This window comes from Malaclemys terrapin, chromosome 8, assembly GCF_027887155.1.
Source record: "Malaclemys terrapin pileata isolate rMalTer1 chromosome 8, rMalTer1.hap1, whole genome shotgun sequence".
NCBI lineage: Eukaryota > Metazoa > Chordata > Testudines > Emydidae > Malaclemys > Malaclemys terrapin.
The window spans coordinates 99,132,649-99,146,603 of record NC_071512.1 but is presented as its reverse complement, the minus strand read 5'-3'; the positions used below and the strand labels follow the sequence as shown (position 1 = coordinate 99,146,603).

General features: G+C 49.4%; 1 protein-coding gene across 1 annotated transcript in view; it reads left to right on the top strand.

The window, feature by feature from the left end:
• The window catches only part of LOC128841500 (nardilysin-like), an 89,029-nt gene that overhangs the window by 69,956 nt on the left and 5,118 nt on the right, over positions 1 to 13,955 (top strand). Inside the window, exons 22-27 of the mRNA XM_054036545.1 lie at positions 79 to 241; positions 1,850 to 1,881; positions 2,245 to 2,383; positions 3,027 to 3,074; positions 3,562 to 3,614; positions 4,955 to 5,038. Of these exons, the coding sequence (XP_053892520.1) occupies positions 79 to 241; positions 1,850 to 1,881; positions 2,245 to 2,383; positions 3,027 to 3,074; positions 3,562 to 3,614; positions 4,955 to 5,038 (519 nt within the window). The remainder of the gene's footprint in view (positions 1 to 78; positions 242 to 1,849; positions 1,882 to 2,244; positions 2,384 to 3,026; positions 3,075 to 3,561; positions 3,615 to 4,954; positions 5,039 to 13,955) is intronic.

Sequence of the window (13,955 nt, the reverse complement as noted above, 5' to 3'; positions counted from 1 at the left end):
TTCAGGATTTAAAGACCCTATTGGGCAACACATTCTGAATTGACAATTAAAACTATTCTTTTTTGTTGTTTGTTACAGAGATGTGCGTTCTTTAATTTTGGAGCATGGCAAGTGGTCTATGGTAGATAGATACAGGAGATTAATGAAGGGCCTTTACACTGAGTCGCTCTCATCCTTTGTTAAGGGCTTCAAATCACATCTATATGTGGAGGGGCTAGTGCAAGGAAACTTCACAAGCAGAGTGAGTACTATTCTCAGCAGCTGAAGCCTGAAGTCTATATTAACTGGTCAAACCACCACTTTTAGAAGTTGTTCAAACACAATTGCCACAAACCCCATTTATAACACTGGTTTGCCAGTGTATAACTTTGCTTGCACTAGCAGTTTTAGGGGTATTTCACACCAGTGCAACTCACCCTGTTAACCAGGGCTGGCGCTTCCACCAAGCGACCCTAGGCGGTTGCCTAGGGTGGCAGGATTTGGGGGGCGGCATTTTGCCGCCCTCGGCGGAAATTCGGCGGCGGGTCCTTCACTCGCTCCGGGACCTGCCGCCGAAGTGCCCCGAAGACGCGGAGCGGAAGGACCCCCGCCGCCGAATGCTCAGAGGAGGAGCGCTGCCGCCTAGGGCAGCAAAAACCCTGGCGCCGCTCCTGCTGTTAACTCTGTGGGACATCAAATGTAGACTGGCCACTGACTATTTCCCCCCCATGTTGTTTAAATATGCTCAGTAATTTTTAAACTCTGTGGTGGTAAAAAAGGCCAAAGCCTGTTCGTACTTGTGCTCCCAGTGTTTGTTACCAGTGGAGCTCCCCGGGTGCTGGTACAACTGGGGAAAACTTCCCTACAACTGCCAATGTAGATACAGCCTACGTAGCAAGGTCAAACCATATTAAGCCTCGCTAAGGTCCAATTCTGTTATCTTTACTCACACACAACTCCTATTGAAGTCAGTGAAGGCTTTTTCCTGGTGACTGCTGGATCCAGCCATAGGTCTGACCTAGTCTAACTGACTTTTTAAAACATGGATATAACAGGGTTTGGCCCCATTGATACAGTGTCACAAACATTGTTGTGTAGTCAGTGAATATGGGGCATGAACCCACTTGCTGTCTTCACTTTGTGTTTATCAGTTTTTCTTTGATCGGTAACGTTTGTCCTTGGATTGTCAAGCCTTTTGAGAAATACACCACTAAATTGGTGGGAGTGGGGATTCTTGTAATGACAAACATGAGCATTGGCTTTTAGGAGAAATTGAGGTTTAGCTCTGGGTATTATGGAGTCTTTGAGATGTTTTGCACTAAGTGCTGTAGTTTGTGAATTAAATAAATCTCAGGACCCTGGATGCCCTCCAGTTGCATAGTGAGGTCCTGCAGCACTTACCATAAACTGCTGTTTTTCCCTTGTTTGTTGGCACTGCCTCAGCAGGGGCCCAAGCTGCTCCTTCGCAGATTCCCCCTGACTCCTTTTGTGCATATCCCTTGCAGCTTAGCGTCTCAGCAGACTCTGTAAGTCATTTCTCTCATTCCCTTTCTTCTTTCTTGGCTTCCACGTTGGCCTTGTTGAGAGGCTACAAACTCCCAAGCAAGAGACTGGATTGGAGATGTCTGTTTCTTCCCACAGCATAATATAGACGAGATCATGCTGTCATGTTGTAGGGGAAGGGAGAGACTTGGTGCTGGGCTAGCCTCCCGCCAAAATGCTGTACTATGTGGCAAGGCTGGGGAGGACTGGACAGTTCTGTATTTGCTGGCCCCTTTCTGGATGGGTGTAGAATGTATTGGAGCTGATGCTTAAAGAGCTAATAATCCCATTCTTCTAAATAAAGCTATGTTTATGTTTTATCTCCTAGGAATCAAAGGATTTTCTGAATTATGTTGTTCTGTGAGTATCTCTCTTTGGTTCTTTCACCTTTCACCCTTGCGAGCTATAATTATATTACAAAGTTACAAGTCTTGGTTAACATTTTCTTTTCCATTGTGGTGTGGAGAAGAATGTTGTAAACAATTGGAATTTCCATTTTTTAAAAAGAAATGTAGTAACTATATTGTCACTATTTTCTGGAAATCTTCTGGTTTTAGTGTTCGAATCTGATGGTGGTTCAAGTAGGATGTGATTTTAGATTTGTTGTAGAAGGGGGAGGGGATTGAAGCTGTTTTGAGTATTGAGGTATCTAGATTATGGTTCTTTGTTTTGGGTTAAAGAATGGGCAAGTGTTTGACACTTTGCTGTTTGGACTCCCTTCAGAAAACTGCAGTTCCTTCCCTTGCCACACCCATGTCCTGTTCAATTTCGGGTGGTAGACCTGCCAAACACACACCTACTCTGCAAGGTGAAAACCCTTAACAGAGGTGATGCCAACTCTGAAGTGACAGTCTATTATCAGGTAATGTGTTAAGCATTTGAGTATACTCATTTATTTTCCTTGCGGTGACTGCTGCTACTTGTTATGCCGTCTGGATTAGGAAAGCCATCAGCATAACAATTCTCCAACCATTATTTTAAGAATATGTCTTGAATTCTAGTGATCCCATAAACACATGAACAAGGCCCAAGTTGCTAAAAATCCTTAATGAAGTTGTAGTCTGTATTATTTTGTGTGTGAAAGTTCTAGATCTATTATGCCTTATGCAGACATGTTCCATCCACTTCCATCCTGATATTGCCTTTCTTCCTCAACTTTTCTCCCCCAGATGGTGCCTTTGATGCCCCCTATTCTTTGATTACCTCAAGATTGTCTTTTTACCCATTCTGGTCCCTTTGCCATGAGCAGCCCTTGTCTTCCACTCAGAGGGCTACTTTGAGGACACATCGGAGGCCAGAAAGTCTCAGATTGCTTTTTTTATTGCAAATTGCAATGTACTTAATGGTGAAATCCACTCTGACTGGTTCTCGTTCTCTCTCTCTCTCTCTCTCTCTCTCTCTCTCTCTCTCTCTCTCAAAAAGGCCCCTCTAGTTACTTGGACCATAGCTCTTAGCTCCATGAGAAACCTCTAAACTGTTTTCAATTAGTGTTTTTGTTCTTTTAGTCTGGGGCTAGGAGTTTAAGAGAATACACCCTTATGGAGCTGCTTGTGGTAAGTTTTGTTCCTTTCCTAATAATGCTTGAGTGTTTATTAATGCGTGCCCATAGAAGGAGCACCTATGTCCTATATATGATAGCATCTGCCATGTAAACAATGGCTGGTGTCAAGATGAGACTACAAATCTTAATGATACATGTGACCCACTCGAATTAGCCTTTTATTTCCCCTATGGGTATAGGTGTTTGAAGCATAACGTCAGGAAAACCCAATGAGCGGTTTCACTCATGAACTCAGTGAAGTAAACTTTCTTCCTATCAAACTTCCTGAATAGCAGGATATCTTGTAATTCGGTTACATGGTTATAGTTTTACTCCATGCTAATTCCTTTCTGGGGTGAGGGGATTCATTGCGGTTTAGGCTTTCCATTGTTTCTTGTTTTGATCATTCTTCGGTACTGAGTCTGAGCGAAAGCAGCCATTGTGGGATATCTGTTGCTGTAAGTAGGAATGTCTTCTGACTGAACTCATGCTGTATTCAGATGCACATGGAGGAGCCTTGCTTCAACTTCCTGCGAACGAAGCAAACCCTTGGGTAAGTTCACTGCATTGGGTACAGTTCCTGTTCAACTGCTTTATCATATATGATACGTCCTGTGTACTTTGTTACTATGGAAATTCCCTACTGCATGATAACTAACTCCTGCCACAGTGTGGCGGAAAGTACAGTATAACATCCTAAAGCCAAAACTAGCAATTTCTTTGGTGCAATATAAAAATGGCAAGGTTATGTGCAGTGAAGCTACTCTAAACTGGTCAAGTTACTCATCAGAAAAAATAATTGTCAGCAAAGTCTTGTCCTCCAGGTTAGAGTCCATAACCAGAAGGTAACATAATTTGACTAAGCAGAAAACTCTCTCTCCAGCTTGGTGTTCAGCACTGACTCTGGCTGTGGAGCTAGACTTCCTCAAAAGTAACATGCCTTCACTCTGTCTTCCAAGTAGCTACCACTGTAGCTTTCCCAGGACCACGTATGTAAAGGGTGGGGATTGCTGAGCTTGAATTAACTCCTGTCACAACTGCAGCTACAACCCCTTCTACTTAGGCTCTTTACTGTGAACTAAGAGGCTCCAATAACCCTGACTGCACAGTACCTGGACTATGGGTAATGGTATGATTCTGTCGTGGAGATCACAGATTCTGTGACTTTCTGGGACCACTGGGACTTCTTCCGCTATGGCAGGGCTGGAGCACCTGTCAGCCCCAGGGCTGAAGGAGTGGCCGGGGTTGGGTCAGCCCCTTGGGGCTGGAGCAGTGGCGGGGTTGGAGCCATTGCTGGAGGTCAGTCCCTGGGCCACCGGAGCAATGGCTGGCGATCGGCCTTGGGGCTTCCAGAGCAGCTGGCCAGTGGGCTGACTGCCAGAGCAGCAGTCCCCAGGGCTGAAGCAGCAGCTGGGGTTGGGTCAGCCCTCCTGAGGCTGGAGCAACTGTCTGAGGTCAGCCCCTTGGCAGTGCTTGATTGTTAGTCCTCCCCCACCCCGGATATTTTTAATAAAAGTCAGGGAAGGGAGAGGTCACGGGCTTCCATGAATTTTTGTTTATTGCCCATATCCTGTCCCTGACTTTTACTAAAAATACCCATGACAGAATCTTAGCTTTTACTATAAGGGTTCTTGTAATTTCACAGATCTGGAGTGCAGGATTTCTCAGAACACGAGTACTCACCTTAGCTTGTTTGCTGAACAAGAAAAGTCCAAGGCCACTTGATTCAAGAGATTTGATATTTGTTGTTTCAGAGGGAATCTTGAATTGATAGCTGCCTCATTGCTAAAACCTTAGATCTATGTATTGACAATATTCTAATTTAGTAGTTGTGGATGGTAAATGTAAAGTGACTTGTTCTTGTGAACTTTTTTTTTCTCCTTTTGGTTTAAGCTACCATGTGTACCCTACATGTAGAAATACATCTGGGATTCTTGGGTTCTCTGTTACCGTAACCACACAAGCAACCAAGAACAAGTGAGTTTTTTCTGGGTATATCTCATTTAATCAATTCCAAGACCTCGGGCATTGGTGTACCTCAGTTCCTCCTCCTGTTCTCTGCCTGGGGCATACAATAGTTTAATCTCCAGAGGACTGTAATTCTTTGCTTTACTTCCAGTTATTGGGGTTAGTGTGGTGTGGCTGGGTGATGTTGGTGTCCTTTGACATACTGGAGGTTAGACTAGATGCTCTGATGGTCCCTTCTGTCCTTAAACTGAATTTAAATTCTTAATAATTTAAAAGAATGGTTAAACTGCATGTTAGTGTTTCCATCTCAGGGGCCTTTGGCCTTCTGTGGCTTTTCAGAGCTAACCTTTGCAGATCTCAGCTGAAGTAGTAGCTGTCTACCACCTTGTAAGCATATAGCCAAGTAATATTTCAGGACCCCTGACGTTTTTCCACAGTACTTTAGCGCTGAGATTTGTCTTGTGGCAATCTGTCTTGGACTGGTTACAGAGCTTCCATCCCAGAGAGCGATACAGGAGATGTGTTCTCTTTAAGATGTCTTTAATGCACCGCCAGTTAGAGCTGTTGTGTGTGCAGATAAGATATGTTATACATGGCTCCACCTAGTGGGTAACAGTAAATACAATTTAGCATTCCATTACATCTCCCTCTTTAAGTTTTACATTCCTACAATTTTACAAAATGTACACTATCATGCTATCTTTAAAGTTCAGTACATATAATTTTGTTAAGTGTTTCTGAATTGTATGGGTTTTCTAATTACACAACCCAGATGTGTAACAACTTGGTCATCTGGCTGTCCATTAATTGCAATGACTGTCTCTGGTCAGTTTGGAGTCTTTGAGTCATCATCTTCTTTTTCTGCATCTGCCATGTGTAAAGTTTGCTCTGTTGATCTCAGATGATTTCAGCTCTGAGAGGGGTTGAAGGATATGGTAAGTCCCTTCTGTTACGACTGTCACATCTGCTTCTGAGTGAGTTTTAAAGTCAATAGTCTTTCCATGAATATTCAGTTTCACTCTCCAGGCAGGCTCTGTGTGATCATATGAGATAGATCCCAGAAACAGTGACGCTTGATTGTCTGTCTGTAATATGGGTCAACTCTCTGACTGCTTTGGTGCAGCAAAGAGCTGCAAAATGTCTGTATTTTGTGCATTTATTATATCTTGCGCCTTTGGCTGTACATATATGTCTTGGGCTATGAATTTTTCCACATCTCCTGCATTTAGGCTGAAAGGCTTTGTAGCTAGCCTGGAATTTGTCCATTTTATTCTCAGGGGTCTTATGATAATTACTTTCAGCATCTTTTACAGCTCCTAAGCTATTTCTTGCTTTTCAAGTTTGGTGAATTGCTCTTGGTTTTGCTGCTTCACCATCTCAGACTAGTTTGCTATTTGAATAGCTGTGTGTAGGGTTAAATCTGTTTTTAATTTTAGCTGCTGTGAAAGATTTTTATCTGCAAGCCCTGTAAAAGACGGTTACTCACCGTTGTAACTGTTGTTCTTCGAGATGTGTTGCTCATATCCATTCCATTAGGTGTGTGCGCGCCGCGTGCACGATCGTCGGAAGATTTTCTACCCTAGCAACACCGGCGGGTCGGCTGTGGAGACCCCTAGAGTGGCGCCTTCATGGCGCTGAATATATACCCCAGCCGACCCGGCGCCCCCTCAGTTCCTTCTTGCCGGCTACTCCGACAGTGGGGACGGGGGGCGGGTTTGGAATGGATATGAGCAACACATCTCGAAGAACAACAGTTACAACGGTGAGTAACCGTCTTTTCTTCTTCGAGTGCTTGCTCATATCCATTCCATTAGGTGACTCCCAAGCCCAACTTAGGTGGTGGGGTCGGAGTGAGACATTGCTGTGTGCAAAACCGCTGATCCGAAAGCAGCATCGTCTCTGGACTGCTGCACTAGTGCATAGTGAGCTGTAAATGTGTGGACTGATGACCAAACCGCTGCTCTACAAATGTCCTGGATCGGAACTTGTGCCAGGAAAGCCGTCGAGGAAGCCTGGGCCCTCGTGGAGTGAGCGGTGAGGTGCGGTGCTGAGACACCTGCCAGGTCATAGCAAGTCCGGATGCAAGACGTAATCCAGGAGGATAGGCGTTGTGAGGAGACCGGTGAGCCTTTCATTCGGTCGGCCACTGCAACGAAGAGTTGTGTCGTCTTTCTAAAGTGCTTTGTGCGGTCAATATAGAAGGCCAGGGCCCTTCGTACGTCCAGGGAATGCAAACGTTGATCCTGGCGAGTGGCATGTGGTTTGGGATGAAAGACCGGGAGAAAGATGTCCTGGTTGATATGAAAAGGAGAAACCACCTTAGGGAGAAAGGCAGGATGTGGACGAAGCTGCACTTTATCCTTATGGAAAACTGTATAAGGGGGCTCGGATGTAAGCGCCCTGAGTTCAGAAACGCGCCTTGCTGAGGTGATGGCTACAAGGAAGGCTGTCTTCCAGGATAGGTACAAAAGTGAACAGGTGGCCAGTGGCTCGAATGGAGGACCTGTGAGCTTGGAGAGAACCAGGTTGAGGTCCCACGTCTGAACGGGCTGACGTTGTTGTGGGTACATCCGGTCTAAGCCCTTGAGGAATCTAACGACCATCGGGTTAGAGAATACCGAGGACGCGAGTTCCCCTGGGTGAAAGGCCGATATAGCGGCCAGGTGAACTCTAATTGAAGATATCGCCAACCCCTGCTGTTTTAGGGAGAGGAGATATTCCAAAATGAGAGGAATGGGTGCCTGCAACGGGGACATGGCTCGTTGTTCGCACCAACAGGAGAACCGCTTCCACTTGGCCAGGTACGTGGTGCGTGTTGAGGGCTTCCTACTGCTCAGCAGAATCTGTTGGACAGAGTGCGAGCATTGCTGCTCTGCCTGGGTGAACCATGGAGCAGCCACGCCGTGAGGTGGAGTGATTGCAGGTCGGGGTGACGCAGTCGGCCCTGGTCCTGAGAGATGAGATCCGGACACAACGGAAGCGGGATCGGTGTCTGAACCGAGAGTTCCAACAGTGTGGTGTACCAATGTTGTCTCGGCCACGCTGGAGCGACCAGAATTACCTGTGCCTGGTCTCTGCGCAATTTGAGCAGTACCTTGTGGACCAGAGGAAACGGAGGGAAGGCATAAAACAGGTGGTCTTTCCAGGGAAGGAGAAACGCATCCGAGAGGGAGCCCGGAGCTCGACCTTGTAGGGAGCAGAACACGTGGCACTTCCTGTTGTCTCGAGATGCAAACAGGTCTATCTGGGGAAACCCCCACCTCCGGAAGATGGAATGTATGATGTCCGGACGGATAGACCACTCGTGCGTCTGGAAGGACCTGCTGAGTCGGTCCGCTAGAGTGTTCTGGACTCCAGGGAGGAACGACGCCGTGAGATGGATTGAGTGGGCGATGCAGAAGTCCCACAGGCGAATGGCCTCTTGGCATAGAATTGACGAACGTGCTCCTCCTTGCTTGTTGATGTAAAACATGGCCGTGGTGTTGTCGATGAGAACTAACACACATCGGCCACGTAGGAGGTTGAGAAATGCCTGGCACGCCAGGCGCACCGCCATCAGTTCCCGAACATTGATGTGCAGGGCTAGCTGGGGTGCAGTCCACAGGCCCTGGGTATGGTGTTCGTTGAGATGGGCGCCCCAACCCAGAGATGAAGCGTCTGTGACCAGGTGCAGAGAGGGTTGTGGGGCGTGAAATGGCATCCCCTCGCAGACCACATTGTGATCTAGCCACCAGGTGAGGGAGGTCAGGACCGAGATCGGGACCGTGACCACCATGTTCAGGCTGTCCCGATGTGGTCGATATATTGACGACACCCAGGTCTGGAGTGGGCGAAGCCGAAGTCTGGCATGCCTGGTTACGTACGTGCAGGAAGCCGTGTGACCCAGCAGGGTAAGGCACGACCTCACCGTGGTAGTTGGGAACGTCTGGAGCCCTTGAATGAGGCTCGTGATGGTGCCAAATCGGTTGTCTGGCAGGATGGCTTGTGCACGTCTGGAGTCTAGAACTGCGCCTATGAATTCTATTCTCTGGGTAGGTTCTAGAGTGGATTTGTCCTTGTTGAGTAGGATGCCCAACTCGTTGAATGTGTGCACTATTATGTGGACGTGAGCTTGAACTTGCTCCTTGGTGCGACCGCGTACCAGCCAGTCGTCTAGGTACGGGAACACCTGTATCCCTTGCCGACGAAGGTACGCTGCCACGACAGCCATACATTTCGTGAACACTCTTGGGGCCGAGGATAGGCCGAAGGGAAGGACTGCAAATTGGTAGTGCACCGCGTTTACCACGAATCGCAGGAAGCGTCTGTGAGGTGGGTAAATTGAGATGTGAAAGTATGCGTCTTTCATGTCGAGGGCGGCGAACCAGTCTCCAGGATCGAGGGAAGGGATAATGGCCCCCAGAGAGACCATGCGGAACTTCAACTTTACTACGAATTTGTTGAGTCCGCGCAAGTCCAAGATGGGCCGCAGACCTCCTTTGGACTTGGGGATCAGGAAGTAACGGGAATAAAATCCCCTGCCCCTTAACTCTATCGGAACCTCCTCTATGGCCCCCATGGCCAGGAGCGTAGAAACCTCCTGTATAAGAAGTTGCTCGTGAGAAGGGTCCCTGAAGAGGGACGGGGAAGGGGGGTGGGAGGGGGGGATAGAAGAAAACTGGATAGCGTATCCCCTCTCCACCGTGCGGAGGACCCAACAGTCCGAAGTTATAAGGGACCAAGCGCGGTGGAAGTGGGAGAGACGATCCTGAAAGGAGGGGGCTGGATCCTGGGGGATGACTGGGGCGCCGTCCTCGACCGCACCTTCAAAAGTTCTGTCTAGGACCTGAAGGTGGTCTTGGTGGCCCCTGGTTCTGACCGGGTTGAGGGCCAGCCCATCTTCTCCTACCACCTCGCCCTCGCCTCCGGGCCGAGTCTTGTCTCTGACGAGGCGGGGGGGGGTAGAAGCGCTGAGGCTGCGGCCTAAATGGTCTGCGCTGAGGGCCCACAACATGCATCCCCAGGGAGCGCATGATTGTTCTCGAGTCCTTGAGGCTCTGCAGGCGAGAGTCCGTCTTGTCCGAGAACAATCCATGTCCCTCAAAGGGCAGATCCTGTAGGGTTTGCTGCAGCTCCGGAGGCAAACCCGAAACCTGAAGCCAGGAGATCCTGCGCATAGCAATACCCGAAGCCAGGGTCCTCGCAGCTGAGTCTGCTATGTCCAAGGAGGCCTGCAAGGAGGTCCGAGCCACCTTCTTGCCCTCCTCTACCATGGCCCCAAACTCTTCCCTGGACTCTTGGGGAATCAACTCCTTAAACTTTCCCATAGAGTTCCAGGAGTTGAAATTGTAGCGGCTCAGTAGCGCCTGTTGGTTTGCCGCTCTAAGTTGTAGCCCTCCGGCTGAGTATACCTTACGGCCAAACAAATCGAGCCGCTTAGCCTCTTTTGATTTAGGCGCTGCAGCCTGCTGGCCGTGGCGTTCTCGTGCGTTCACTGATTCCACCACCAGTGAACACGGTTGGGGGTGGGTATACAAGTACCCATAGTCCTTAGATGGGACAAAGTACTTCCTTTCCACCCCTCTCGCTGTGGGTGGGATAGAGGCAGGAGTTTGCCATATCGTATCCGCATTGATTTGTATCGTGCGGATCAGGGGTAACGCTACCCTCGATGGGGCATCCGCTCCAAGGATATTCACGATCGGGTCGTGCACCTCCACTATCTCCTCCGCCTGCAGGTCCATATTACGGGCCATCCTGCGCAGAAGATCCTGGTGAGCCCGAAGATCTATTGGAGGTGGGCCTGTGCACGATGTGCCCGCCACTGCCTCATCCGGAGAAGAAGAGGAAGATGCCTCCGGTGGAACAGGATCCAAGGGCTGGTCCTGGTCTCTCTGTTCCTGGGCTGGAGCATCACCTGCGCCTGGGTCCAGGGCGTCAGGTGGTGCGGACACAGAAGCCTCCATGCCCCCTGGCGGAGGCCGCGAAATGGTGGACTCCGGGGCCCCTCTGATGGAGTGACCGGAGCGAGAGGTCGAAGCAATTGGAGCCCCTTGCGCCTGATGGTACGCCCACGGGGTCCAAAACGACCAGTGAGATGGGCCATGAGAATGGTCCTCTGCCATCTCCTGCCAATGGCCCAAGTCCTGTTCCTCGGCTTGCCCCTGAGGGGGGTATGCCGATCTCGAGAGGTCCTCCGAGGAGTGGGACTCCGATCTCGATGGCCACGGCGGTGCCGAGAGCGTCGAGACGATTCCGATTGGCTGCGGTGCCGCACGGTGCCGGTCCGGAGATGATCTATCTCTACGCGGTGCCGGCGATCGGTGCCGGGACCGCGACCGGTGCCGATGACCTCGTCGGTGCCGGGAGTCGGATCTGGACCTCGACGAGGACCTGGAGTATGCCCGGTGCCGGGAGCGGCCTCTCGACGTCGAGCGTCGACCGTAGCGGTGCCGAGAACTACGTCTCGACGTTGATCGGTGCCGACGATCATAGCGGTGCCGAGACGTAGAGCGGTGCCGCGAAGAAGATCTTGGCCGCGAGTACGACCGGTGCCGAGGCGATATTCGGTGCCGGGACTGCGAGCGGCGTGGGGACCTGCTTCGGGACCTGGATCGGTGCCGAGGTTCCAGCCCTTGCGATGGAGGGCGCATCAAGGCAGGTTTTCCCCTCGACTGGACCGGGCGAGTCAACGGTGCAGTCAGTGCCAGTGGTTGAGGCGGTGCCGGCTCCGTGAGAGCTATTAAGTCTCTCGCCGCCGCGAAGGTCTCTGGAGTCGACGGGAGGCACTGTATCACTGCCGGTCTCGGTGGAGACGCTATCTGCACCGGACTCAACGGCCTCGGCGCCGGAGTCGACGGTGCTGGAGGCACCTGTTTCCGGTGCTCCACCGGCGGACGCGGCTCTACCCCCGGCACTGGGGGAGCCGGCGTCTTCGGCACGGATGTCCCCGTCTTATGGGCTTTTTTATGCCCCGGGGATAATGACCGGCGCCGAGGCACTGCTTGCGGTGCCGACGAGGTCCGGTGCCGGGGAGGCTTGTCTGACGCCACTCGCGTGGTCGTCATAGCCGGTGCCGCCGGGGCACTGCGCACCGAGGTGCTAGGTGCCGGGGCCTGACTTGTAGATGGAGCGTCCGGACTAAGTGCCGCCTCCATCAGGAGTTGCCGGAGCCGAAAGTCCCGCTCCTTCTTGGTCCTTGGTCTGAAGGCCTTACAGATCTTGCACTTGTCTGTTTGATGGGACTCTCCCAGGCACTTCAGACAGGAGTCGTGCGGGTCGCTCGTGGGCATAGGCTTAGCGCAGGAGGCGCACTGCTTGAAGCCGGGAGCGTTGGGCATGAGCCCGGCCCCGCGGCCGGGGGAGAAAAGGGGGAGACGACCCCCTTAATCCCCTGAACTACTTAGAACAACTAGAACAACTTTTAAACTATTTAACTATTTAACTATAAACACTAGAACTATAACTATAACTATAACTGTGATACAACAAACTAAGCTAGGGAGAGTGGAGAACAGCTAAGCAGCGCTCCACAGTTCCAACGACCGTCAGGGGCGGTAAGAAGGAACTGAGGGGGCGCCGGGTCGGCTGGGGTATATATTCAGCGCCATGAAGGCGCCACTCTAGGGGGCTCCACAGCCGACCCGCCGGTGTTGCTAGGGTAGAAAATCTTCCGACGATCGTGCACGCGGCGCGCACACACCTAATGGAATGGATATGAGCAAGCACTCGAAGAAGAACTAATCTATCTCCAGTATTTTCATGTTTTACAGTCTCAAAAACAGTTTTCTATCAATGCAAGTAAAGCTGTGATAAAAGATTCAACAGATTCTTCTGGTTGTTGAATTTTTTGGTGTAAACATGCGCTTTCATAAATCACATTTCTCCGAGGTATAAAGTATGCATCAAAGATAGACAGAACCCTTTCATAGTCATTTCTGTGACTGTCTTCATTAAATGTAAAATCTTTAAAGATCTGCTTCTCCATAGCATAAATTAAAGAGCATGTCTGTATGTTTCCAGTTTCCTTGTGGAGTTTGGTTGCAAAGTAATATCTTGCAAAATGTTACTTCCAGTCTGTCCATTGCACCATCTAGTGGCTGAACTGTGTAATACAGTTTGCCTGTACTGAAAAGTGTTCTCATGGCTCTCACACAATAGAGCTGGTCCTGGATTCTTCTTCCCATTTGCCAGTCTGTTTAAGAGCAGAGTCTGATGTCCATATTACAAGTATCACACCACAGATTCACCATTTAAGTTAAAAATGGGAAAATTCATTTGCAAATTTAACACCATTAATCTGGGCTTGAATAGGGACTGGGAGTGGCTGGCTCATTACAGAAGCAGCTTTTCCTCTCCTGGAATTGACACCTCCTCATCTGTTATTGGGAGTGGACCACATCCACCCTGATTGAATTGGCCCTGTCAACACTGGTTCTCCACTTGCAAAGTAACTTTCTTCTCTCCATGTGTCAGTATATAATGCCTACATCTGTAACTTTCACTCTATGCATCTGAAGAAGTGAGGTTTTTACCCACGAAAGCTTATGCCCAAATAATTCTGTTAGTCTTTAAGGTGCCACCAGACTCCTTGTCATTTAAGTTAGGTGACTTCTTATTTTCCAGTACGTAAAATGCCCCTATCAGCCTCATGACATATGTATTGTTTTAACATATTTGATAGAGAATTTACTGAAGTTTTAAGAAATCAGTGATTAATGGTGAAAATTTTGAGCATGTGTGACTGACCAACCAGTGGTCTTCGTCATGCCACATATTGTGTTCTATCTAAGGCAACAATGATGTGCTTATACTGCCTCCAACTTCATTTACCACTGAACTGAGTGAAGCATTTTAATCTTCTTGCTGGGTTTATTTCACCTTTGATTTTTATTGTCCATTCTGCTAGGGTGCTTCAAAGATGACTCCTGCATGCCTTCTCTCTGAA